Source organism: Cololabis saira, chromosome 9, assembly GCF_033807715.1.
Source record: "Cololabis saira isolate AMF1-May2022 chromosome 9, fColSai1.1, whole genome shotgun sequence".
Classification (NCBI taxonomy): domain Eukaryota; kingdom Metazoa; phylum Chordata; class Actinopteri; order Beloniformes; family Belonidae; genus Cololabis; species Cololabis saira.
Genome location: NC_084595.1, coordinates 6,794,624 through 6,820,759, shown reverse-complemented (window position 1 = coordinate 6,820,759; position 26,136 = coordinate 6,794,624). Strand labels below are relative to the sequence as shown.

General features: G+C 37.4%; 1 protein-coding gene across 1 annotated transcript; it reads right to left on the bottom strand.

The window, feature by feature from the left end:
• Positions 1–798: 798 nt before the first annotated feature.
• dgcr8 (DGCR8 microprocessor complex subunit) lies at positions 799–25,049 on the bottom strand. Its single transcript, XM_061730359.1, has 14 exons — positions 24,941–25,049; positions 21,911–22,873; positions 17,832–17,994; positions 16,749–16,891; positions 13,132–13,462; positions 11,735–11,932; positions 11,000–11,101; positions 8,340–8,438; positions 7,704–7,786; positions 6,422–6,522; positions 6,162–6,268; positions 5,882–6,009; positions 3,853–3,966; positions 799–2,101 (listed from the first exon to the last, which is right to left on the bottom strand). The coding sequence occupies exons 2-14, from the start codon at positions 22,598–22,600 to the stop codon at positions 2,018–2,020; spliced, it is 2,343 nt and encodes a 780-aa protein (XP_061586343.1). The 5' UTR covers positions 22,601–22,873; positions 24,941–25,049; the 3' UTR covers positions 799–2,017.
• Positions 25,050–26,136: the final 1,087 nt, after the last annotated feature.

The following is a 26,136-nucleotide window of genomic DNA, read 5'->3' as shown; positions in this document are numbered from 1 at the left end:
TGAAAAAAGAAATTTCAAGAAGATCCTGAAGAAATATATTTTACATAATTAGTGTAAACAAAGTGCATATTTCCTTTAAAATTAAACTGATATTGGATTAGATAACAGTAAAAAAAAGAATTATAAATTTTTTTTTTGCCCTGTGAGAAAAAAATTTCGCCAAGCAAATGAGTTTGACACCCCTGATCTAAACACTGCACAAATGAAAGCTCTGGTGCAGTTTTATTATTTACCCTTTTCCTGACTTAGGAAGAAAAAAAAAGCTGTAACGTTCTAGTCAAGACATTTTATTTTGCATTACAAATATCACTGTAGTCACAGCGCTCAAGTTGCAATACATAACTTCCTAGGCAGCATTTTTTTTTTTTTCTGAACAATTTATTGGTACAACTCAACACAATATTTTTCTCTTTCCAACCAGCACAAAGTCAGCGAGGTGGCGTGTACAGAGGGGTAAAGCACATCCTGAAAGCGACCTACACAATCACAAGAGCCTTGTTGAAGCTGATGTCTCTGGATGGTTTTGTAGAAGCAAAAGCCATTTATTTGAGAATACAAAGCAGTTTAACTTTTTGCACCAGCGAGGGCGTTTTTTCTATCTTTGTCAGTGTTATAGATCAACTTCAGTCTTTACGTAACAGCTCGAAGCAACATTAACATCTCTATAAAATGCATAAGACTAGATGTAAGCTTTGGTGTTCACTGTGTCATCAGCTTTCACAAGGCTGCCTTTCCAGAAATGTTTTCTACGCATGGTCAGACAGTAGAATCAAACTGTCACAATAATGGCAAAACATACACAAAATACACAGTTTATTAAGACAAGTCTTTAAAATCCACACATGCTGCAGGCTTATTTCCCTATGTATGACATTTTGCAAGCTGTCTTCATTAAAAATACTGACTTGACTATAAATGCTTTATCAAGTTAACGGGGCTTGGTCTTTCCACTTCTTGCTGAAGGATGTTTTTAGGTCCAATTATTTAGTCTGAGCCCTTCATAAAACGGATTAACTAAGGCAACATGTAGCCATGGTTTTCTTTTTTAAAAAGGGCAGCAAAAAAATGAAAACCAACTGAAACATGCCAAGAAGTTTGCATGTAGTTCTTTGTTTTAGCATAGAATAAGGAAATGAGATCTAAAAGCGTTGGAAGAAGTTCATCTAAGTTACAGTAATCTGACTCCGTACTGGCCGTTACTGCAGCGCGGCGGAGGAGAGGAACGACCTCGGCCTCGTTTCACCAAAGCAAATAAAGACGAAAAGCAACACCACCCTCCCGATACAAAAAGCCGACTCTAATATCTGTAATGTAGTTATTCCTGTACCAACATCGTGGTCGCCCAACAAATAAATCCCACAGGACAGGAGTGCGTAACAATAGGTTTCTTTTAAACAGTGATTTTGCGTTTTTGTCGTGCAAACCAAGAGACAGCAACTTTCCATTTTGAGGATAAACAAAATGAGACATTTCTTTTCGTCCAAAACATCCAGAACACCTACCATTAAAAATAGCCAAATAATCAAGGAACTTCAGTTTTAATTGAAATGAACGGTAATCAGTACAAGTAATAGTAGTCCCTTTAAAATACTTAGCACAAAACAATAATAGGTGCTGGTACTCAGATTGTGACTGCTGAAAATAACACTTCAAAAGACAAACGAAATAATAAAAATGTGTGGTTGTTGACGTTTCAGATGCATGCATGCATTTTTTCCCCATTCCAATATTCTTCATATTTCAACCAAATCGTGTCGACTTCTCTGCATCCCAGAGGAACTTTGTTTGTGCCGTAGTAAGGATGCATCTGCAGAGGTAGAGAGTTTTTCTCTAGGGGTTTTTAATGTGCATTTAGTTCCACCCTTGCACCTACCTGCTAAGCCGGGAAAATGCATGTGAAGAAGGCGAGCAGCTCGACGCGTCACTATAGTGCCTTTAGAATCTCTTCTGATGCATAATTCTATCTCATGACATGTTAAGTTTGACAGCGACTGGGTCCGACAGTGATATCCAAGGCTTAGACGTCGACAGTGCAGAGCGGCTCGCTCCCCGGCTGGGCCGACTCCATTATCGTTATCTTGGGTTTCTTTCGCGTTTCCTCCTGATGTGGAAATACAGTAAGAAAAAGACAACATGAGTGACTACTAGGAATGGGCGATATTTTACCATTCACGATTTACCGTCAAAATAATTCCCCACGGTAAGAATTTGTCATCTCACAGTAAAAACGATAAATTCCCGTTGACGTTTTTGTGTAAAGATGATTTATGGTTCTGTGTTAAATCAAGAAATAAATAAAGAAAAATTCCCATTGATACGTGTTTGTGTAACAAACATGGCGGATCTGAGTCATTCCAGTTTTGCAGTACAGGTGAACTCATTTAATTGGTTTTTATCAATTCAATTTAATTGGTGTAGTTTAGTAGTATTTAGTATCTTTTAGAGCAGTGTTTTGGCTCCAAAGACTGAATGTGGTGATAGATTTATAGTTAAAAAGGTGGAGTTGAATTGGTATCTTTTTTATCGTCATTTTTATCGTTATCGGGATAAATGCCAGAAATTATCGTGATACATTTTTTACTCCATACTGCCCATCCCTAGTGACTACGTTTACATGCAGTCAAAATTCGGGTTATTGCTAATATTCTGGTTACTGAAACATTCAGAATATTCCATTTACATGGCAATTAATCATTTGGGATATCTGGATCAAAACGGAGAACATCATGACGCAATTCCCGTCATTTCTGCTTCTTCTTCCTGTATCCAAATTCAAAACAAATGCTGCTTCGTGCAACTTTTCTCTCACCTTCTTGTAAATCTTCTATCCCGGTACTTTCTACCGTCTACAAATGCAGAAATGTTCATATCCTTCATTACATTTATGAAGTGATTAGTCTCCTCCTGGTCTTGGTTTCTCCGTGTTTATAAGAACTTCCTGGAGTCAAAAGACCAGGATTCCTTGTGACCAGAACATGTTCAGAAAACAAATTCCTGTTCCGTTTGATGGGGATATTCTGTTTGGAGTTTACATGACCCAATATTCAGGTTTTAAAAGGAGTAACCCAGGGCTCATATTGGGGTTTTTAAAAACCTGAATATGAGCAAATTCGGGTTATTCAAAGGGGTTATTGGTGTTTACATGGCCGTGAAAAACCGGGTTATTGCCAATATTCGGGTTTTAAAAGGGTTATTGATGCATGTAAACGCAGTCAGTGAAAGTAAGAAAGGAATTTCAATTACAAAGAAATACAAACATCCTCACAGGGGTAATGCAAATTTTTGAGGCTACTCAAACCACTCCTACAACTGAAACCTTGATTTAAGAGAGCTCAAATAAGACAGGCTCATTTGGAATAAAACTACCACCTCAATCATCTTCAGTGAATTCTCAGATGACAAAATGGATAGGGTGGTGCAAGTACACAAAAGGAAAGAAAAGATGAGCATATCCAAATTCAACATAAGAACCCGACATATTTCCTCATGGCATTTCAAAACTGAGGCAGAAAAGACTAAATCAAGAGTCAGTATTTGCTTCGTTATGCCGTAGTTTTTCACGTTGTAACAGGTTAAAGGAGAGCGTAAAAAGCTCTTACATTCGACGGCAGTAACACCGGCAAGAAAGAGGCAACCGGCAAATGAAAGGAGATTTGTGCTCGTGTAAATATCATACCCTTTCATTTTGTAATGTTTCACATACACTTAACGAAAAATTCAAACGCAAAGACGGCAACATCATGGAAAAAGTAAAACCACAAGGATCCCTGAATAGAATAGAAACTTTTAGTTGCGGTTATTATTCAAATAAAATCAAAGGACGGTAGTAATCTCTGGAGCAGTAATTCTTACCCTCTGAGCTGCCAGTTTTACCATTTCTTCTTGCAGTTTGTTCAAGATATGAAGATTTGGCTTGTTCTTTTTGGCGTACTGCTGCAGCTCAATCACACTCTTGTCCGAGTTCTCCTGAAAAACATGAAAATGCCTTTATTATGTGCGCATGTGATATTATGCACAAAAGAACTGTGGTCGCTTTTTACTGCACTTTCTGAAGATCGATGTTTTATTCACAATTTGACTATATGTTTTTTAACAATGGTTTTTTTTTCTTAAAAAAAAAAGAAGACTAACTTTCACTACCTTCCCATCTACAGTAGCAGACGACAAAGCGGCAACAGAAGGCAGTGCAGTCGTATTCAAATACATGTAGCAGTAGAGCCGTCAGAAGCTTTGAAGATTTGATGCTATTGGATTTAAAATGTTATGCATGTTGCGTGTTTATGTTCATATTTTTTTTTAAATATAAATGGTCTCTTTCAAACATTTGCAGTGTTCACAACTTCTTTTTAAATACAAAGAGACACTTTTAGAAATAAACTGTTTAAATTTGACCCTTGTGAGTCAGTATATTTAGGCTGTTCCTTCCTTTGCCATGTTAAAACGTAAAAATGCTCAGAAAATGTGCAATAGTGTCTTATTTCAGAAAAACATGGGCAATCTTATAATCTTTTTTTTTTTTTTTTTTTTTAATTTTCACCAACTATATGAACAGAACTGTAGTTAGTAAGTTATGTGCAACTATTGCTACTTTTGGTTTAGGAAAGAAATGCTATATAAAAACTGACTTAAAAACACAAAATGCTGAAAAAGGGCATTTTGTAAGACTGGAAGATGTGAAATAAAAAACACATCCAAAAATCTCCATATAAAAAGGAGTTGTCTATACAGGACTGTCTCAGAAAATTAGAATATTGTGATAAAGTTCTTTATTTTCTGTAATGCAATTTATAAAAACAAAAATGTCATACATTCTGGATTCATTACAAATCAACTGAAATATTGCAAGCCTTTTATTATTTTAATATTGATGATTATGGTTTACAGATTAAGATTCCCAGAATATTCTCATTTTTTGAGATAAGATATTTGAGTTTTCTTAAACTGTAAGCCATGATCAGCAATATTAAAATAATAAAAGGCTTGCAATATTTCAGTTGATTTGTAATGAATCCAGAATGTATGACATTTTAGTTTTTGTAATTGCATTACAGAAAATCACAATATTCTAATTTTCTGAGACAGTCCTGTAAGTGCTATACCAGTTAACTAGAGCTGGGTATCGATTCAAATTTCAAGAATCGATTCGATTCCGATTCTTAAGATTCAGAATCGATTACCACCATTTGATTTGATTTGATCCGATATTGATTTGGGTTAGTGTTGCCTGGATTATATGACTGTAAAATAACTATTGAAATAATAATTTCACAATAATTATTGTGAAATAACTAAGAAATAAATAACTCAAATAGGCATTTCAATATCCATTTAAAGTGCAAAAAAGAAAGAAATTGCAACAGCTCAAGCAAGTTATTTTAGCTTGTCTGATTTATTCTGTCACCAGACACAGCTGGACATGAAGCACCGGCATTTTTCAGGTATTTCATGACAAACCGTGTCCGATCACAGAGAAACCAAACAAGCTATAGTAAATATAGATAATATGAACTTCATTGAACTAATATAACATTTAGAAATTTAAGCTGAAATGTCCAGCATTTTCTCTAAAGAAAAGTTAATTTAGTTCAGGAGTTTTCAAAACTACTGGGATTAAAGTTCACCAGGCAAAAATGTAATGAGAAAAAAAAACAATATATTATTAAAAAATGAATAAATAAATCGATCTTTAGACATACAAATCGATTTTTAGGAATTAATATGAGAATCGATTTAGAATCAGAAAATCGATTTTTCTCAACACAGGCCTACAGTTAACAGTTAAAAAGTGAACACGTTTAACACCGTGTCGGAAGGCACCGAGCAGGAGAACAACTGGTAAAGATTATTTTGGTCTTGATGCAAATACAGACACGTTTCTCACCTTCTTCACCATCTTATTGCTCTCTCTGCCGTACATGCGCAGCAGCGAGCCCCAGTTCTTAACGTGAGGGTGAAGCATCTGCAGGATTTTCTGAGATGCAAGTTGTTTGCCAACCCTCTTGTTCTTGCCTGGTGACAAAAAAAATACAGTGAGAAAATCCACTTCCAAACACTTCATGTTATCTGAATCAATACGCTGTACTGTGCAACGTTCCAGTGTTTTTCCTTCACAGTGCACTCACCGTGTGGTGACGTTAAGGTTAAGATTCAGCTCTACTTACACCAGCCACGTACAGTATGCTTCCCACACGTCATCACGTATTCACTCTTCTGGTTTTTCCCTGGGATCACCTCAAATTTAATGCTGGTGTCCCCCATTCCATGATTTCTACAACAATCAAAAACCAACATTTTACTCACTTATTGGATACGAGACCAGACACGGTGCAATTTTAACAGCAGCCGGGAAACAGCTGGAACTCTCTTAATGGCCCCTGTAGGTTTTTAAAACAACCTACAAAAAATGAAATGCCAATTTTACCTTTTAAGGCACTCGTGAAGAATCTGATATGGCGAAAGTAGTCCTGCTTTGTTGGTTAGCTCGTACACTCGTGAGTCTTCTATACTGATATGATTGAAATACTGTGGGAAGAAGCACAATGAACATCATTTATAGTTTTGAAGATGCAATCATTGAGAGGAAACATAGTTTAGCAACAAGCTCAGCGTTTCTGTCTGTGACGCAGCTGCAATCTGCTTTTCTTGCCCACAAAATGGTAAACAGGACAAAAAAAAGTAAAAAAAAAAAAAAAGAAAAAAAGAAACACACGCACATTATATATATATATATATATATATATATATATATATATATATATATATATATACACAAAAATGATTTATTCTGTATACCAGACCAAACAGATTCCCCTCATTTTCTGTTTTCATTTTGTTCAGATGTTGCTGCTCGTTCATCCCACTTCTCTTTTATAATCTTTATGTAAATCATCATTAACATCATGTCTAACATAAGGTCTAAACAACAAAGAAAAGAAGAGGTTTGTTAGTTTTTTTTTAACCCCCTTATATTTTGTTTAGTTTTATCCCCCCCACCAAGTACAAAATAAACCCTCTAAATAAATGGCACTTGTTTCACCTTTTACTGATTAACCCAATAACCCTTTTCCTCCTCTATGTGAGTGGATATTTTTCTGGTGTGTGTGCGTGCAGCGAGACTTCTGGGGAGTTCAATCCAAGCATTGCATGCAATTCTACGGTATACAGCAATTTAAATAGTAAAAGATACATACAGGACTGTCTCAGAAAATTTGAATATTGTGATAAAGTTCTTTATTTTCTGTAATGAAATTAAAAAAACTAAAATGTCATACATTCTGGATTCATTACAAATCAACTGAAATATTGCAAGCCTTTTATTATTTTAATATTGCTGATTATGGCTTACAGTTTAAGATTAAGATTCCCAGAATATTCAAATTTTTTGAGATAGGATATTTGAGTTTTCTTAAACTGTAAGTCATGATCAGCAATATTAAAATAATAAAGGGCTTGCAATATTTCAGTTGATTTGTAATGAATCCAGAAAGTATGACATTTTTGCATTACAGAAAATAAAAGGACTTTATCACAATATTAAAATTTTCTGAGACAGTCCTGTACAGCAATTTAAATAGTAAAAGATACATATAAGTGCTGCCAATACGCCCAAACACCCCACAGTGGTACTGCTGTATCAATGAATGGGAAACCTTAAAACTTCATACTTTTCTTTACAAAAATACCACTGGATTTCATTCACATACCTCCAGTTCATCCCCCTCCACAGGCTTCTCCTCCGACGTCTGCTTCACAAAGTCAGGAATGAGGATTTCCAGTGTGGCTCGAGCTGCGATTCACAGAAAATTACCAGTGAGTGCAACTTTCCTGACCACGGCTACAATCATTAGTGTAAAACATCGGTATCTTTTTTTTTTTTTTTTTTTTTTTTTTTTTTAATTCATTGTCAAAATGTATCTGATCGGGAAAAAAGTATCGGAAATGTATCGGGAGCCAAAAAAAGTGATCGGATCGGGAAAAATCTGGGTCGGCAGAAACTCAAACTCAATTGATCGGGATCGGATCGGGAGTTAAAAAATCCTGATCGGGACAACCCTAACAATCATCTATAGTGACTCTTTGAATAAACTTCAATATAGATACTTACTGCAAAATGTTATTTCCCTTTGGGAATTAATAGAATATTATTGAAATGAAGCTTTTTTGGGGGCATTTTTCACTTGATTTATACAATTAATCTGTCCTTAAATAGGTGCAACCCCATCAATGTTTCCACCTCTACCACGGACTAGAATGGCTCAAAATGGTTCATAATATGAAGTTGTGACAAACCCAGCAACTTTTCCCCAATGCACTGTTAATAATAATTATGTATACATTACCAGCTTTATTCTTGGCAAGCTTTTTACTGCTTGCAGTTCCTGTGCCATAAGTGACTCCATCTATAATGACAGATGCTCCGAAGGGTTCACTTGAGTTCTCTGTGGGGAACAAAAAAAATAAATTAATTTGCGTGTGGACTTGTGATTGCCAATGGCCAGCTGTCCAAGCAGGACTTTTGTTACTTCTGAGCTGTGAATAAAGACCTAACAGAGCAGTCATTCATTTTCTAAAGAGTATATTTTACTGTGTGGTTAGGTTTGCAGATGGATGGATCCGAGGACAAAGCTAAGCTAAGAGCAGGCAGTTCGTTGTGCTACCCAGGCGGCAAATAAAGCAGTGATTATTTCTGATTTTGCAACTAAAAGGCCTTTTGAAACTGAATGTTTGCTGAAAGCTCCTCTGTTGTGGACCAGTTGAAGGAGCCACAGTGGATCATTTCAGGTTCCTTCCAAGTGGAAGTCTGCGTTACCTGCAGTAAATCAGGCCTCCCGGTCTTTGAGACCGGGAACTGCAGGCTAACGGCGCTTTTACACTAGTACCTACTCAGCCCGACTCGCCTCGTCCCGGTTTTGCGCTTCTCCACTAGGGGTGGAGGCGGGTGGAGGCGTGCAGAGTAGGTACCTTTTCTGTATCTATTCTGCAGAGGTTCTAAGCGGCTGAGTCAGCTGTTTCTGACATCATCACACTACAGGCCACGGATGTGACATCAGTGAAAGAGCGACTCGCGGCTTCTTTTTCGTTTTATTCGACCAGCAATGTCAGCGCTAAAGTCTGTTTGGTGATCCAACTCTGAGGTGCAGATGTTCATAAACCTGGTGCTGAGGAGAGAATTACAAATGGATCTAGACAGAGATAAGGAACGACCAGATCTACCAGGAGCTCTGTCACTTCATAGTTGCTCACGGCTCCAGCTGACTTTTCAGCAGCGCCGAGATGTTAAAAAACATTAAAAAGTGTCGCCGCTTGAAGCTTCTCTCACTCTCATTTTTTAACTTGAACACAAGTCACAGACCCAGCAGCACATTTATCATCTCCTCCAGGTTCTACATCTTTAGTGTTGTTGTCTTCTTCGTTTAGATACACAATCAAATACGTCACAGCAGCTTCTCCAACCTCCTACTTCTCATCTGGGTATAGAAAAGAAACGAGGACGAGGCAAGTGGAGTCACACTGAGTAGGTACTAGTGGAAAAGCGCCAAAAGTGACTGCCGCACTTTTTCAACACGGCCCTGCAGTCTGAGGAAGAAGAGGCTTCAAAGGCAGAAAACCTGGGGGTTTGTCCAGTACTAGATTTACAGCAAAGCCGGTAGGGCTGGGCGATATATCGAGATTTTAATATATATCGATATATTTTCAAACGCGATATGGTACGAGACAATATCGTTTGTATCGATTTATGATTTTGATATAGCTTATTTTGTGACAAATTGACTTGAATGTTTTATTTGAGATTTGCACAAATGTTTTGTTATTTGCACAACTGTCAACGTCAGTGGAAAAGTCTGCCTGTTACTGTCTACATTGTATTAATTGCACAGTGTATTTTAATTTAATTGTTATGCAGGAAAGGAATATTTGTTTTATTTTATTTAAGAAGCATTTTTATTCTATATATGCAGGCAGTTTATTTTTATTTCATTTGTTTTATACATTTTGATATTGTGCAGACCTCTGTTAATAAAGGAACCTGTGTGACATTTGGCACGAGGCTTTGTATTAAAACTGACTGTTTTTTTAAGGGTTTGCCTCAGAAAAAAATTAAGCTAACAGAGATGCTATGCTATAATGCTTTGGGGGAATCCCCAATTATGGCACAGAGAAAATATCGATATATATCGAGTATCAACATTCAGCTAGAAAATATCGAGATATGACTTTTGGTCCATATCGCCCAGCCCTAAAAGCCGAACCTGCTTATTTGCTCTTTAGTTTTCAATACCAAGTCTCAGTTTCTGTGTCTCAGACCTATCCTTATCCCTTATTCTACTGGCTGGTTTATTAAACTACTACAAAATATTTAATCACTTTTCTAAGCGAACGCAGGCTCAAACAGCAGGTGTATCCGCCGCTTTAATCTGATTGGTTTACGAGTAAATCGTCCCCCACGTGGGCTGTGCTCACGTGATTGGCTGAAACAAAAGGAAGATATCTGATTGGTTACAGATCCTTCCGCGTTAAAAAAAAAAAAAAAACGCATTTGTGGAATTGAGTCACGTCAGGGGAGTCTCTCAAAAGTCACACGCAAATCCAGCGCAGCTCACAGACAAAAAAAAGTTTGTAAATCAGGTTATATTTGGGTGTGCATCAAAAATACATTTGTGTATCTTGTGTATCCTACGCAGGTGTGAATTGTTCTGTGCATTTGTGAATCGGTGTGTGCATTTGTGAATTATGAGACTGTTGTAGCTCCATAGGGCGGAGACTGTGGAAAATGTGAGGGACGCAAGGAAAAACAAATAGGTTTTTTCCCCAAAAACTTTTTCAAGTGCCAATCTTTCATCTAAATATCGTTGAGATGATTAACTTCTGTGTGTTTAGGTTTAGCTCTAAATGAAGCTCTAAATAACGTTGTTCATTTACAGCCAATGTCAACAGCCCGGAGTAATACTAACGCGTCTTAAAAAGCCTCCTTCATCTTTAAAGTAAAGATATAACTTACCACAATCAAAAAAGTTGTAAACAGGTCGGACCTTGAGGACACGCTGCATGTATTCATGCAGGATACAAACTTCAGACTTTCCATTAGGATTGATGACAAATTCTGTTGATGAAGAAACAATGAATGACATAAAAACAAAACATTTAAAATCAATTTACAATTACAGCCTTGACATAGGTAATATCTAGTAGGGATGGGCGGTATGGACTAAAAAATGTATCACGATAATTTCTGGCATTTATCCCGATAACGATAAAAATGACGATAAAAAAATACCAATTCAACTCCACCTTTTTAACTATAAATCTATCTCCACATTCAGTCTTTGGAGCCAAAACACTGCTCTAAAAGAATACTGAATACTACTAAACTACACCAATTAAATTGAATTAATAAAAACCAATTAAATTAGTACACCTGTACTGCAAAACTAATGACTCAAGCTCCTCGCTCTCAGATCCGCCATGTTTGTTACACAAAAACATCATCAACGGGAATTGATCCTCTTTCTTTCTTTCTTTCTTTCTTTCCCGCACGTTGTGCGTGGATTTAACACAGAACCATAAATCATCTTTACACAAAAACTTCATCAACGGGAATTTATCGTTTTTACCGTGAGATACAAATTCTTACCGTGGGGAATTTTTTAGACGGTAAATAGTGAACGGTAAAATATCGCCCATTCCTAATATCTAGAGACTTGGATGAAATCATCTGTGTGAATCCATCTGCTACCTTTCTTAGTGGGGGCGTCTTGGACTGACAGTGTGATGAGTTTCTGGTTGGCAGGAAGGATCGGTCTCTCCGACTCCGCCTGCTTCCTCTTCATATCTCTGTTGAACTGCCTTCGCTCGGCCCACGTGCGGAACTTTTTGACAGTAACTTGTTCAAAGTCGAAGCATTTTTCCAGGTACAAACGGAAATCTTCAAGTTCTGCAAACAGATTTGAGCCAAGATTCTTTATTTTATGACAGAAGACAGACAGAAAGACAGAAAAGAAGAACACCGTAAAAAGTATTTTGCTTGGAAGTAGGGGTGTAAGGATACACTAATCCCACGATACGGTACGATACACGATATTGAGGTCACGATAACGATACGATATTATATTATAGCAGTATCTTTTTAATGACCTTGAATGAGGAACATATGACTGGAAAAAAATTGTCTTTATTTGAAAGACACAAAATACAAAACAATACTGTGCGTTTGCCCTATTGTTCCAGTTTGTAATGCTTTATAACTGTTTAAGTTTTAAAGAGAAAGCCAGGCCAACCATTTTCCACAAACTGAACTAAAAGTAAATGTCAGGTTTGCATTATGCATCTTCAGTTTCATACAAGTACAAATATTTAGCCACAAACTGAATAGTTTCTCTCATGTATGATTTGACTTTTTTCTTTTCCAGAAATTTAACAACTAAAATTAAATAAATAAAAGTAAATAAATACATACAATTTTACATCATAAAAAAGATTGCTTCATGCTGACCTTATAAGTGTAAGAGGAGATTTATTTTTGTTAAGGTTATTTTGGTAATTCAGGGTTCATTATTTTATAAATATATTCTTTATATTGTGATGTAAATCAGGGACTATAATGACACTAGTCAGTTTATCTGTAGTGATTAGTCTGTTTTAGATTGGGCGGAGTGATACGCCACAGTACGGCACTAGGTGCTGTGTTGATGTTCTAAAATCCTACACTGTTGAGGGACATTGAAGTACACTGGAACTCAGCAGAAGTTTCCCCGTGTTTATCCTACTCACCACCCCAAAAAGGTTTAATTTAATAAGGTAAGGCTTAACTCTACACCAGCCTTACATCAGTAAAAGTTCAGAGCTCAAAACCCCCCAAGAGTCCCGTGATCGGGACCAAAACGGTACTAGTTTCTTCTGAGCGGAGGAAGATTTTGGTCCGCGGGTCGAGGCGTGGTTGTCACGTGATCCCGCTGCACCAATAGGATGTTACTAGTAAACACAATAGATTAATATTAATAACCCAATATCGCGCTACAGTTTGTCACCTCCACGACACGTATCGTAACGTTTTTGTATCGCGAAATTTCGTGGCACGATATATTGTTACACCCCTAAAGTATTTTGTTTGGAAGTATGACGTAAAGTCCTCACCTATGGATTCATCTTTGCACACCTCCACCTTGGCCTTGACCTGACCCAGGGCTCCTTGAGCCATGTCGAAGGGCTTGGGCTCTTTATTCTGAACCCCGTTATCAGTGCTCGGCTCTTCATCTTGGACACAGTCGGTGACACTTGACGTGGGAACACTATCTTGCTCATCCCCCGACTTCTCTGCCGTCTTCTCGTCATTTCCTGCCTCCACAGGTTTGGTAGGAGACGCTTCTGCGTTAGATGTTAGCTCCCCGTTTAGCTCTTTTTCCTCATTTTCCTTCATTTTCTTGTAGTGTAGACAGGGGATGCTGCTGGTAGGTGGGTCGTGTTTCTGTATTTAAGAAAAAAACAAACAAATACCACCAAGAATTAAAAACAAAAAACAAGTGTTGGATTGTACTTGACATATACACTGCAAAAACTCAAAATCTTACCAGGAATATTTGTCTTATTTCTAGTTAAAATGTCTCATTTTTAGTTAAAAAAAAATCTCATTACACTTAAAACAAGAGTCATTACCAGAAAAATAACTTATTTGACAATTTTCACCTGTTTCAAGTAAATTTTCACTTGAAATAAGTAGAAAAACCTGCCAGTGGAACAAGATTTATCTTCTCATTACAAGCAAAAAAAATCTTGTTCCACTGGCAGATTTCTTTTTTTTACTTATATTAAGTGAAAATCTAATTGAAACAGGTGGAAATAGTTATTTTTTCCAGTGATGAGTCTTGTTTTCAGTGTAATGAGATTTTTTTGACTAAAAATGAGACATTTTAACTAGAAATAATACAAATATTCTTGTTAAGATTTTGAGTTTTTGCAGTGTAGCTGAGATCATTTGGAGAAGGGATGAAATATCTTCAAGTTCTTATTATATTTTTCAGATGTAAAGTCTGAGGGAAACATCCTCGTAATATTTTCCATCTGAACCTTGTATTTTCACAAGACTTTCACTAACATTTAGAGTTGGACATTTTAGGTTAACAAGACCTTCACGTCTGTACAGCATCACTGGAGTAGAGGTGACCAGATTCAAGATAATCACAGCAGACCTTTTAACTCACCTGCTCACCATCCGGGTGGAAAGACACTATACGATGCAGATTACATGTTAGGAAAAAAAAAACCACAACAAGAACTCAGAAATACAAACAGGAGTGTTTGCTTTCAGGGGCAGGTCTTGAACATGACGGCATCTACTACTCTGGTCCACTTAGGCCCAGTCCCAGTCCCCCACTAGTCCTACTTTTCAGCCCTACCCCTACATTTTGCGCGTTCCCGTGAGGGTAGTGGTGTCCCCATTAGTGCTGGGCGGTATACCGGTTCATACCGAATACCGGTGTTTATTTTTCTTACGATATGAATTTTTCATATACCGTAATAACGATGAGTATGTACAGTAGCTACACAACGCTGGGAGCGCCGCGCGGCGGAATGTAGCACCGCTGGACACTGTTTGTGAGGGGACTGTTTAGCAGTAGTGATGCACCGATTGTTCGGTAACCGAAATTGTTCGGCCGAAAATGGCAAAAAACACTTTCGGTGTTCAGTGGAATAAGTGGGAAAAAAAACGAACAATTAATAACAGCGTTGTAAAATAAGGAAATAGACTGGCCGCTCCCGTACCGGTTGCGCACCACAAACATAAATCGTTGGCCAACCAAAAAGTAACCACATAAGAATTTTACCTAACATTCACCAGGAGGTGGAACCAAAACAACATAATGCTGGGAAATTAAAAAATGTTCAGTTTTTTTATGTTCAATAAATATTTTCTATCTTGTAATTTTGTAAAATATTTTTTTCTTTGAAAAGCATGCCTAAATCAAATTTATTTGATTTATGCATCCTCCTCATGACAGTAAAATAGGCCATTCTAAGCCAATTTACTGCAGCAATTCCTTTCCAAATCATTAAAAAAATGTGCAGTTGTGCATAAAAAAAAAAATTACCGTGATATACCGTGAAACCGATATAATTTTGAAAAATACCGTGATATAAATTTTTGGTCATACCGCCCAGCACTAGTCCCCATTCCTCTTTTCACCTAGGGGAAGTGGCTTAAACGAGGGTTAGTGGGCATCAATCTAGCCCTACAGAGAGAGGGCCAGAAAAATTTCCCAGAATGCTTTAGGTCATCATTTGCAGACTGAATCAAAAAAACATGGCGGACATTTCTTATTTTTTAGTGAATAAAATCAATTTTTTGAGTTAGCTTCTGCATAAAAATGCGTTTTAATTAAATTTCTAGCGAGAAATATATATTTTACTTTCATAATATTCACTCAGTGAATGTACATAATTCCTCTCTTGCCCGTTGTTGCGAAGTCTTTTTCAAACCTCGCCAGAATAAAGGCTGATTTATGTTTCTGCGTTACACCAACGCAGAGCCTACGCCGTACCCTACGGCAAATTTCTTAACAGGCGTAGCTACAACTGTTAGATTTCATCTATTAAACAAACATTTATCTTCCTAAATGATTTATTTCAGCCAGCGGTAATTCTCCACAGAGCTGCAGGTTTCTCCCCGGGACGACGGCGCAGGTTGACCCGGCCGCGAGCTGCTGCTGCCCGGGCCGGCGGCTCTTCTCATCGCCGAAAACATCGGATCAAATTTCTTAACAGGCGTTATTTGGATAAACTGAGCCCAGGTTGGGGATCTTAACGGTTACTTTTAAAAATATTAAAACTTAATAAAGTGGCATATTAACAGCGCTACAGCGGAAATTAAAACAGCTTTTGGCTCTCGGCTTCCTGATATGGTGTGACGTATGTGCAAACGTAACTACGCAGTTGCTTACGTACCCGAGCGTAAACCACGCAGTGACGTAGCACGCAAAATTTAGGGGTAGTGCTGAAAAGTAGGGGTAGTGGAAGTATTGGGACTGGGCCCTGGGAAGATTTCAAGGGCCCTAAAATGTGTGGCTTGATTTTTAGGGGTAGTGGTAGAAAGTAGGGGGTGTATTGGGATTAGGGCTGGCTGAGTATCGTTTCAAATGTCAAGAATCGATTCGATTCCGATTCTTAATATTCAGAATCGATTATCATGATTCGATCCAATTCGATATTGATTTGGCTTAGTGTTATTTAAAATGTTTTTTGAGCTGTTGCCTGAATTATATGACTGTAAAATAACTAGTGAAATAATAATTTCACAATAATTATTGTGAAATAACTAAGAAATAAAATAACTCCAACAGACCTTTCAATATCCATTTAAAGTGCAATAAAGAAAGAAATTGCAACAGTTCATGCAGTAAACAAATCATTTTAGCTTATCTAATTTATTCTGTCACCACGCACACATATTGCCATGAAGCACCTGGCATTTTTCAGAAGTGTCATGACAAACTGTGTGTCCGACTACTGGGATTAAAGTTCACCTGGCGAAAATGATGAGAGAGGAAGGAAGAAAAAAAAAAAAAAAAAAAAAAAATTCGATCTTTAGACATAAGAATCGATTTTTAGGATTTAATATGAGAATCGATTTAGAATCGGAAAATCGATTTTTTTCAACACAGGCCTAATTGGGATTGGCCCTTAATCTACCGAGCTGGAACTGATAACACGTCTGACCACTTCATTCATCAGCACTGTCCAAATACAACACTTCATACCCTAATACTGCCGGTTCCTAGGAAGTAGGGTCTGGACCAGGTCACCACTCGGGTTTCTCTGTGCAGGTAGACTGGAATGCCTGAGTTATGGAATGTCATGATCCATCCGTCAGGTAGAGGCTCAGTAGGAGGACGCCCCCGACCTGGGACACGAGAAAATTAAAAACGCTTTAAATACAGACAGAGACCGTTTTTCAAACCAGTACTGTATACTAACGTTCTGAAGAGACATCACACCCATCAAAACATCCTACTCTGACCATTTGGAAAACTTTCATTTCATTTATTTATTTATTTATTTAAAAAAGGGACAACGCACATTAATTAACATGAGCACTTGAGTCCATCATGTAAATGTGCCAGATTTAGCCAAACATTTACATCTGCAGTCCCTGGCAGGTTGATGGCATACAGGACTGTCTCAGAAAATTTGAATATTGTGATAAAGTTCTTTATTTTCTGTAATGCAATTAAAAAAAACAAAAATGTCATACATTCTGGATTCATTACAAATCAACTGAAATATTGCGAGCCTTTTATTATTTTAATATTGCTGATTATGGCTTACAGTTTAAAATTAAGATTCCCAGAATATTCAAATTTTTTGAGATAGGATATTTGAGTTTTCTTACTTACATCTTACATTTCAAACTTGTTTCATTTGAGTCATTACAGTTTTGCAGTACAGGTGTACTAATTTAATTGGTTTTTATTAATTCAATTTAATTGGTGTAGTTTAGTAACATTTAGTATTCTTTTAGAGCATTGATTTGGGGGCTCCAAAGACTGAATGTGGTGATAGATTTATAGTTAAAAAGGTGGAGTTGAATTGGTATTTTTTTATCGTTATCGGGATAAATGCCAGAAATTATCGTGATACATTTTTTAGTCCATACCGCCCATCCCTAGCATGTATTACCAAGATCTAAAATAAATGAAAATCCTGACATCTCACGTTTCATCTTTACACAAGCACATTACTTCTTTTATACATTTTTTTGTGGAATTCCTATAATTTCATACCTGTCAACTGTGATTGATAATAAATACACAAACAACTACAGGAAAATATGAGCCACTTACTCTTCAGGACAGTCTTAATTTTGGTCATCATGGGCTGAACCCCTCCTTCACCATCGGACTGATGATCGCTGTCCCCACCATCTTTGTCCTCGGACGTGCGCATCTTCTTTGGGACGGGGAGTCCTTCCTCCAGCAGAGCATCAACATCATTGTCAAACTCCTCCTGGAAGAATTCATGGTTAACAGCAGACAGCCACGAGTGAGCAGGTTCAACTGGGTTTGGAAAGCTTTTCCTATGAAGAAAGTTGATTTTATTGAATAGGAGAATAGGTAGAGGACGGGGTGTAATGTATCTTGGATGATCATTGTAAAGCGGAGGTAAAGGCACAGGGTCTGTAGTGGTCATAAAACATTGGTTCAACATTGAAGCATACAGGACTGTCTCAGAAAATTTGAATATTGTGATTTTCTGTAATGCAATTACAAAAACAAAAATGTCATACATTCTGGATTCATTACAAATCAACTGAAATATTGCAAGCCTTTTATTATTTTAATATTGCTGGTCATGTCTTACAGCTTAAGAAAACTCAAATATCCTATCTCCAAAAATTTGAATATTCTGGGAATCTTAATCTTAAACTTTTCTGAGACAGTCCTGTATGTTGGGTTCTTATGTTGAATTTGGATATGCTCATCTTTTCTTTCCTTCCTTTGTGTACTTGCGCCACCGTATCCATTTTGTCATCTGAGGACTCACTGAAGATGATTGAGGTGGTAGTTTTATTCCAAATGAGCCTGTCTTATTTGAGCTCTCTTAAATCAAGGTTTCAAGTTGTAGGAGTGGTTTGTAGCCTCAAAAATTTGCATTACCCCTGTTACTTTTTTTTTTTTTTTTTACTTTTTTTTTTTTTTTTTTTTTTTTTTATAATTGCATTACAGAAAATAAAGACCTTTATCAAAATATTCTAATTTTCTGAGACAGTCCTGTAAAATAAACTTAAAATGGTCAAATTATCCATTATCCATATTTCCACATTATTTATATTATATATATATACAGTGCCCAGCATAAATGAGTACACCCCCTTTGAAAAGTAACATTTTATACAATATCTCATTGAAAACAAACAATATTTCCAAAATGTGCACAGGTTACGTTTAATACAGCATCTGTTGAACTTTTGACTTAAAACAAAGGTTAATAATATAACTCAGATGCCATATTTTCCTTTTTTAGTCAAATTAGTGTGGTGCAAAAATGAGTACACCCCACAACAAAAACTACTAAATTTAGTACATTTAGTACTTTGTATGGCCTCCATTATTTTTAATGACAGCTTCAAGTCTCCTGGGCATGGAATGCACAAGTTGGCGACATTTGGCAACATCAATCTTTTTCCATTCTTCTACAATGACCTCTTTCAGAGATTGGATGTTGGATGGAGAGTGATGCTCAACCTGTCTCTTTAGAATTCCCCAAAGATGTTCAATTGGGTTCAGATCAGGTGACATACTTGGCCACGGAATCACTCTCACCATGTTCCTTTTCAGAAAGCCAGCAGTGGCTTTAGATGTGTGCTTAGGATCATTGTCGTGTTGGAAAAGGGCACGACGACCAAGGGCAAGAAGTGATGGAAGCATCTTAGTTTTCAGTATAGAGCAGTACATTTCTGAATTCATGATGCCATCAATGAAATGCAGCTCCCCAACACCAGCAGCACTCATGCAGCCCCACATAAGGACACTACCCCCTCCATGTTTCCCCCCCCCACCATGCACTTTTCTTTGTATTCCTCACCCTTGCGACGCCAGACAGTGTTGAAGCCATCGGTTCCAAAAAGATTGATTTTGGTCTCATCACTCCACAGTATAGAGTCCCAGTAGCGCTCACCTTTGTCGGCATGTGCCCTGGCAAACTCTAGACTTTTTGGAACCGATGGCTTCAACACTGTCTGGCGTCGCAAGGGTGAGGAATACAAAGAAAAGTGCATGGTGCCCACAGTGAAACATGGAGGGGGTAGTGTCCTTATGTGGGGCTGCATGAGTGCTGCTGGTGTTGGGGAGCTGCATTTTATTGATGGCATCATGAATTCAGAAATGTACTGCTCTATACTGAAAACTAAGATGCTTCCATCACTTCTTGTCCTTGGTCGTCGTGCCCTTTTCCAACACGACAATGATCCTAAGCACACATCTAAAGCCACTGCTGGCTTTCTGAAAAGGAACATGGTGAGAGTGATTCCGTGGCCAAGTATGTCACCTGATCTGAACCCAATTGAACATCTTTGGGGAATTCTAAAGAGACAGGTTGAGCATCACTCTCCATCCAACATCCAATCTCTGAAAGAGGTCATTGTAGAAGAATGGAAAAAGATTGATGTTGCCAAATGTCGCCAACTTGTGCATTCCATGCCCAGGAGACTTGAAGCTGTCATTAAAAATAATGGAGGCCATACAAAGTACTAAATGTACTAAATTTAGTAGTTTTTCTTGTGGGGTGTACTCATTTTTGCACCACACTAATTTGACTAAAAAAGGAAAATATGGCATCTGAGTTATATTATTAACCTTTGTTTTAAGTCAAAAGTTCAACAGATGCTGTATTAAACGTAACCTGTGAACATTTTGGAAATATTGTTTGTTTTCAATGAGATATTGTATAAAATGTTACTTTTCAAAGGGGGTGTACTCATTTATGCTGGGCACTGTATATATATATTTTTTTTTTAAAGCCATGTGAACATGGGAATAGGTCAAGCATGGTGGCAAATGTAAAACATCCCACTATTTCACCAGCAAAAGGAAATGCAGATACACTTACTGAAGTTCATGCAGATATGATTTATTTTTTAATGAAACTATATTTAAAAAAAGTTTTAAGTAGACCTAAAAATGAGCCACGTAGGCATCACAACTCATTTTTTCCCCCTTTGAGTAGCTTACAGCAATTTTCCCCCTCAGTGTTTATTTCAGAGAAGATCAATTCTTGAATCCCTGATGCTCTTTTGCCATTTTAAAATGCCACCGTATTGTTATTAGATTTACTCCAACAATTGAACTGTTGAATGTTCTTATTTGTTACAACTGGTTTCAGTCATAAGTGGAAAATGGAGAGCAAAATAATATTCATCACTTCATAGTTGGGAGAGGATATCTGATTTAGAAAGAGATAAAAGTAAACTACTCCTACTAGAAATAAAATATCAGATTGTATAAAGATGACCTCTAAAGAGAAAAGCCAAAAGAAGGAGCAGCAACGTGGGTCACTCTTTTTTGTAATGATTGATTACTTTTATTTCTAAACTAACCAGTGGATTTGACAGATTTAAAAAAAGAAAAGAAAAAAAAAACAATAGACTAACCTCTTCCAGCTCCACACTTGATAAATAATAACTATATACAAGATAAATGTTAAATATACAGGACTGAGAAAATTTGAATATTGTGATTTTCTGTAATGCAATTACAAAAAACAAAAACGTCATACATTCTGGAATCTGGATTAATTACAAATCGACTGAAATATTGCAAGCATTTTATTATTTTAATATTGCTGATCATGGCTTACAGCTTAAGAAAACTCAAATATCCTATCTCAAAAAATTTGAATATTCTGGGAATCTTAATCTTAAACTGTAAACCATAATCAGCAATATTAAAATAATAAAAGGCTTGACATATTTCAGTTGATTTGTAATTAATCCAGAATGTATGACATTTTTTTTCAATTGCATTACAGAAAATAAAGAACTTTATCACAATATTCAAATTTTCTGAGACAGTCCTGTATACAAGTAAAAACATTTAAAAATTATACAGCTAACTAAGGAAAAGTCTTCTAATATGCTGACTGGAAACAATTCAGGACCTGTATGGGTTTTGGTTTAGGATCTCGCTGATAATATTACATTTTGAACTGTCTTACTCAAAGCAATTAATCTTTTAAGACATGCTTGTAATCTCTCTCTCTCCCTCTCTTTTTTTTTTGTAAATCAAAGCCAGAAGGAAAATTATGCAAGGTGGCTTTTGTTTTGTCTGTGATGAGTGGGCTGCATTAGTCCCACAATGTTTCTGTCTGGGAGGAAATAACAGATTATGCAACAGATACTGAGAGGGATATTTTAGACAAAACATACCTCGTAGGAGTAACCCACAGCATTGTCATCCGCCTGCTCCTGCTGAACTATGACCCCAGACTGAAAACCGCTGTTATCGCCGTCGTCCGGGTCCAAGAAGTTCTCGTAGATGTCGTCCAACTCATCCAGGACAGCGAATTCTACCTTATTTTCCATGTCTACGTCGGTCTCCTCCAACCTCCTCCCTGCAAACCTTCCTACACCGGAGGGACCTTCGTCTACCTCGTCCTCCACGCCTGTCAGGTCGTGTATTTCACCATTAAAACCACCTAAGCCATTGCCACTCCCTTTCTCCTGACCCTCGCCCGTGTACAAAACCTTCCTGTCTTTGCTATTGCTACTAGTGCTAGTGCTGGTTTCAGAGAAGCTCACGCGGATCTTTACGTCTCTGAGCAACTTGAGGTCTGGCAGAAACTTAGTGACCGGGGGCGCGTGGCGGGCTGTTCTGGGGCACGGAGGGTTGGGGTTATCCTCGTCTGAGAGGTGGCTGCAGATGGTGAGGGGTTGCTGCGTCTCGTCTTCCCCGTCCCCTGGGGTGCATGTGTATCCATCACCACCAGAGCTAACGTCCATTACCTCTGCGTCACTGGACGTTTGCAGGGGAGGTGGTGGAGGGAATCTGCCCTGGTCTGGGCCAAAATCATCAGGCGGCTCCAAGGGGAGAGGAGGTAAAACGTCATCTATCTCCATTTTCTCTCTAAATTCACGACTAAAACCTTATATGAACTGACAATTACAATAAAATCTTCACGTGCTTCCTTTTCTTTAAAAAAACTCAGAAAACATGCAGAAGCTCATCCCTGTTTAGACCACGTACCAGAGGTGAATATGCTAAGCTGACTACATTGCTCTTTTCATTAATGTAGACAGCTTTCAGAATCACTGTCTCAATTATTGGAAATCACAATGCATTCAGCTTATTGAACAGAAATGATCATCTTCCTGATCCTGATCCTCTGGGAGCTGCAGGAGAAGGAGAAGAAAAAGGAACAATTGAGAATAAATGTCAGATAACTCAACTCTGAAACAATAGAATTTAATAGGGCTGCAACGATTCGTCGACGTTGTCGGCAAAAATCGATAATCAATTGTCGACAATTGTCAACAGGCGTGTTTTTCCAACGGAGTGAGGCGTCTCACTTCAATACAATCTCTCCCGAGAGTCGCGCATGCACGATAGCGTCTCTGCTGAGCGGTAGTGGGTAAACAATAATGACGGCGTCCCGTCCTGTAGCAGCTGCATGTAGTAAAACTTCTAAAGTTTTGGAGCCTTTTAGCCTCGATACGGTAAATAATAAGATGACTTGCAAGGTTTGCAAAGCCGACCTTGCTTATCACGGGAGCACGTTGGTAATGCACGAGCATTTGAAGAGAAAGCACGTCGGATCTGGGTGACAGGTTTCAACAAATGATACACCAGTACAACCCAGAGAACGTCCTGCCATCCAGAACCGATTTTATTTTATATTTATTTTATTTTTTATATAACACATTTGCCTGTTCTTAAAAAATGAAAAATAATGGACAGAGGTTTATTTATTCATGGATTTACGTCTGACTGATCACTGTGCATGTCCTTGGTTTTAAATAGGACATTTTATTAATTTTTTGTATGAACAGGGGCAAAGTTGAATAAAATATCTACAGGACTGTCTCAGAAAATTAGAATATTGTGACAAAGTTCTTTATTTTCTGTAATGCAATTAAAACAACAAAAATGTCATACATTCTGGATTAATTACAAATCAACTGAAATATTGCAAGCCTTTTATTATTTTAATATTGCTGATTATGGTTTACAGTTTAAGATTAAGATTCCCAGAATATTCTATTTTTTGAGATAGGATATTTGAGTTTTCTTAAACTGTAAGCCATGATCAGCAATATTAAAATAATAAAAGGCTTGCAATATTTCAGTTGATTTGTAATGAATCCAGAATGTATGACATTTTTGCATTACAGAAAATAAAGGACTTTATCACAATATTGAAATTTTCTGAGACAGTCCTATTTTTCATTGAAGTACCCATCTTTCTCGTGTTTATTATCATTTGCCACATAATTAAAGCGACATACTAAATTTAAGACTATTAAAATAGTCGTTAGTTGCAGCCCTAGAATTTATTAAAGGATAGCCCCTTGAGATGTAACATCTCATTTTCAAGGGGGTCCCATAAAAACTACAACATTACAATATATTACATTACAGTACAGACATACATGACATAAAACAAACACAGACATCTTGCTCACACACAACCTCTACCCACATAAGTCTAGTTACAAAGAAGTCTAATTAAATAACCGAAACAATGAGATAAATATAACATAACAGAGAGAAAAGAAAAAATAAATAGAAAAAGGGACAAAAATACATAAATAAATTAAAAACACAGGCAATTTGTTTTAAGATGAGAATATAATGACAACTTAAAACAATGAAAAGAGGTAATAGAACGCAAAAAAAGGGGAAGATTATTCCAATCTGATGGAGCTTTAAAATAAAATGATCTTTTACCAGCCTCTTTTAAAATTCTAGGAACAAAGAAAAAAGGAAAATTCATATGTCTGAGTGAGTATGGAGAGTTATATAGAATCATGAGTTCTTTTAAATATGGAGGACAGTGAAAATAAACACATTTAAAAAGGAACTGAAGCCAGTGAAATTGCCGTCTAGATTTGGGTAATAAAATAAAATAAATAAAAACGTTTTGAAACAAGTGTGCAGGTGTTTTTGCCTGATAAAGAGAAAGACACATGCCGCGTTCCATTTACCTCGGAAATCGGAACTAGGAACTGGGAATGGCGAAGCATCTCCCACTTCCCAGTAGGAAATCCCACTTCGAGGGGCGTTCCAGTTGAAAATTCCGACTAGGAACTGGGAAATTCCGACTTCCGAGGACAAATGGAACGCGGCACACACTCGGCCCTCCGGCCTCACAGCTGACGGGCTTACAGGCGACTTACAGGGGTGAACAAAGCACCGGAGGACCTGGAAACAACCGGCGACTGTGTTGTAAAAGTACTCACAGATAGTTACTAGAGAGTGGTCTCCTCTTGGGGACCCAAACACCTTCTCAAATGTGTTTTTTTCTTGAAGTGCTGCCATACGGTCGACACAGTAGCGCCGCCATTTTGAGGAAAGAGGGAAAAAAAACCGAAGCGCTACGTCACGACATGCCCCGCCCCCTCCCACCGGATCCTCGATGATTGATGTGTCAGCTGGCCAATCAGGGCGCCCTCTACGTTTTAGGTCGAAAAGAGACACTTTTTTTTAATGTATTTTATTTTATTTAGACTAGAAATGTTATACAATTATGTTTATTTAAGGAGAGGAATGCAGCCAAAAATAAATAAATAAAGCTAAATAAATAAATGGGGAGTTATTAACGCAGGAAGAGTGAAAGGGATGAGGGGCGGGACCGGTCTTTTTTTTTGTTTGTTTGTTCTTTATTTTGTCTTTTGTTTCCTTTTCCCCTATAATTTACGTTTAATTTGGAATGTTTCATATTCTTGCATTTTCCTCTTTTCCTTTTATTATAAATTCTCCATTTCCCCCGCCCCCTCCCACCGGATCCTCGATGATTGATGGGTCAGCTGGCCAATCAGGGCGCCCTCTTTAATATCAATAAGTCACTACGTTTTAGGTCGAAAAGAGACACCTTTTTTTAAATTATTTTATTTACACTGTAACAATGGGATTGTTTTGGTCTTGATAATTAGAGGATGTTGTATTTGTGAATTTGTACAGTTGAAAAATGTACAGGAGTTGGGAAGATATACATACATACACTGCTATCGTTTAATTTGAAAGGGAGAGTATGGAATAGAGGAATATAAAAATAATTTTTCGTCACTATTGCTTATTCTCTTTAAAAGAAAAGGGATGTAACAATGGGATTGTTTATGTTGTTTCACACGGACGGCTTCAGGTGAAGCACCGCACATGCGCAGTTGATGTACCTGCGATGAAACTATTCTACTGTAGTAGTAGCAGCCCCCGGGTCTGGCACTCAGAAGGCGCGCCGATTTTTTCCAGTGGCCAACCGCGGTACTGCAACCAAAAATCCCATGCGGCCCAGAAAGCTTTTTTCCCATAGACCGCAATAGTAAAAGAGAAGCCTCTAAAACTGTTCACAGGACACCTCCAGCTGTAATCCCCGGCAATTACTAATCTTTGTATTCTATATTTTTAAGTCATGGACTTTATATCCGTCAAAAATGTT

Coding starts and splice junctions, on each gene's coding strand:
- dgcr8 (XM_061730359.1), bottom strand. CDS start 22,600: ATGGAGATAGATGACGTTTTACCTCCTCTCCCCTTGGAGCCGCCTGAT. Junction 17,995..21,910: donor CTGTGGGTTACTCCTACGAG/GTATGTTTTGTC, acceptor GAATTCTTCCAG/GAGGAGTTTGACAATGATGT. Junction 11,102..11,734: donor AGACGCCCCCACTAAGAAAG/GTAGCAGATGGA, acceptor CTTCATCAACAG/AATTTGTCATCAATCCTAAT.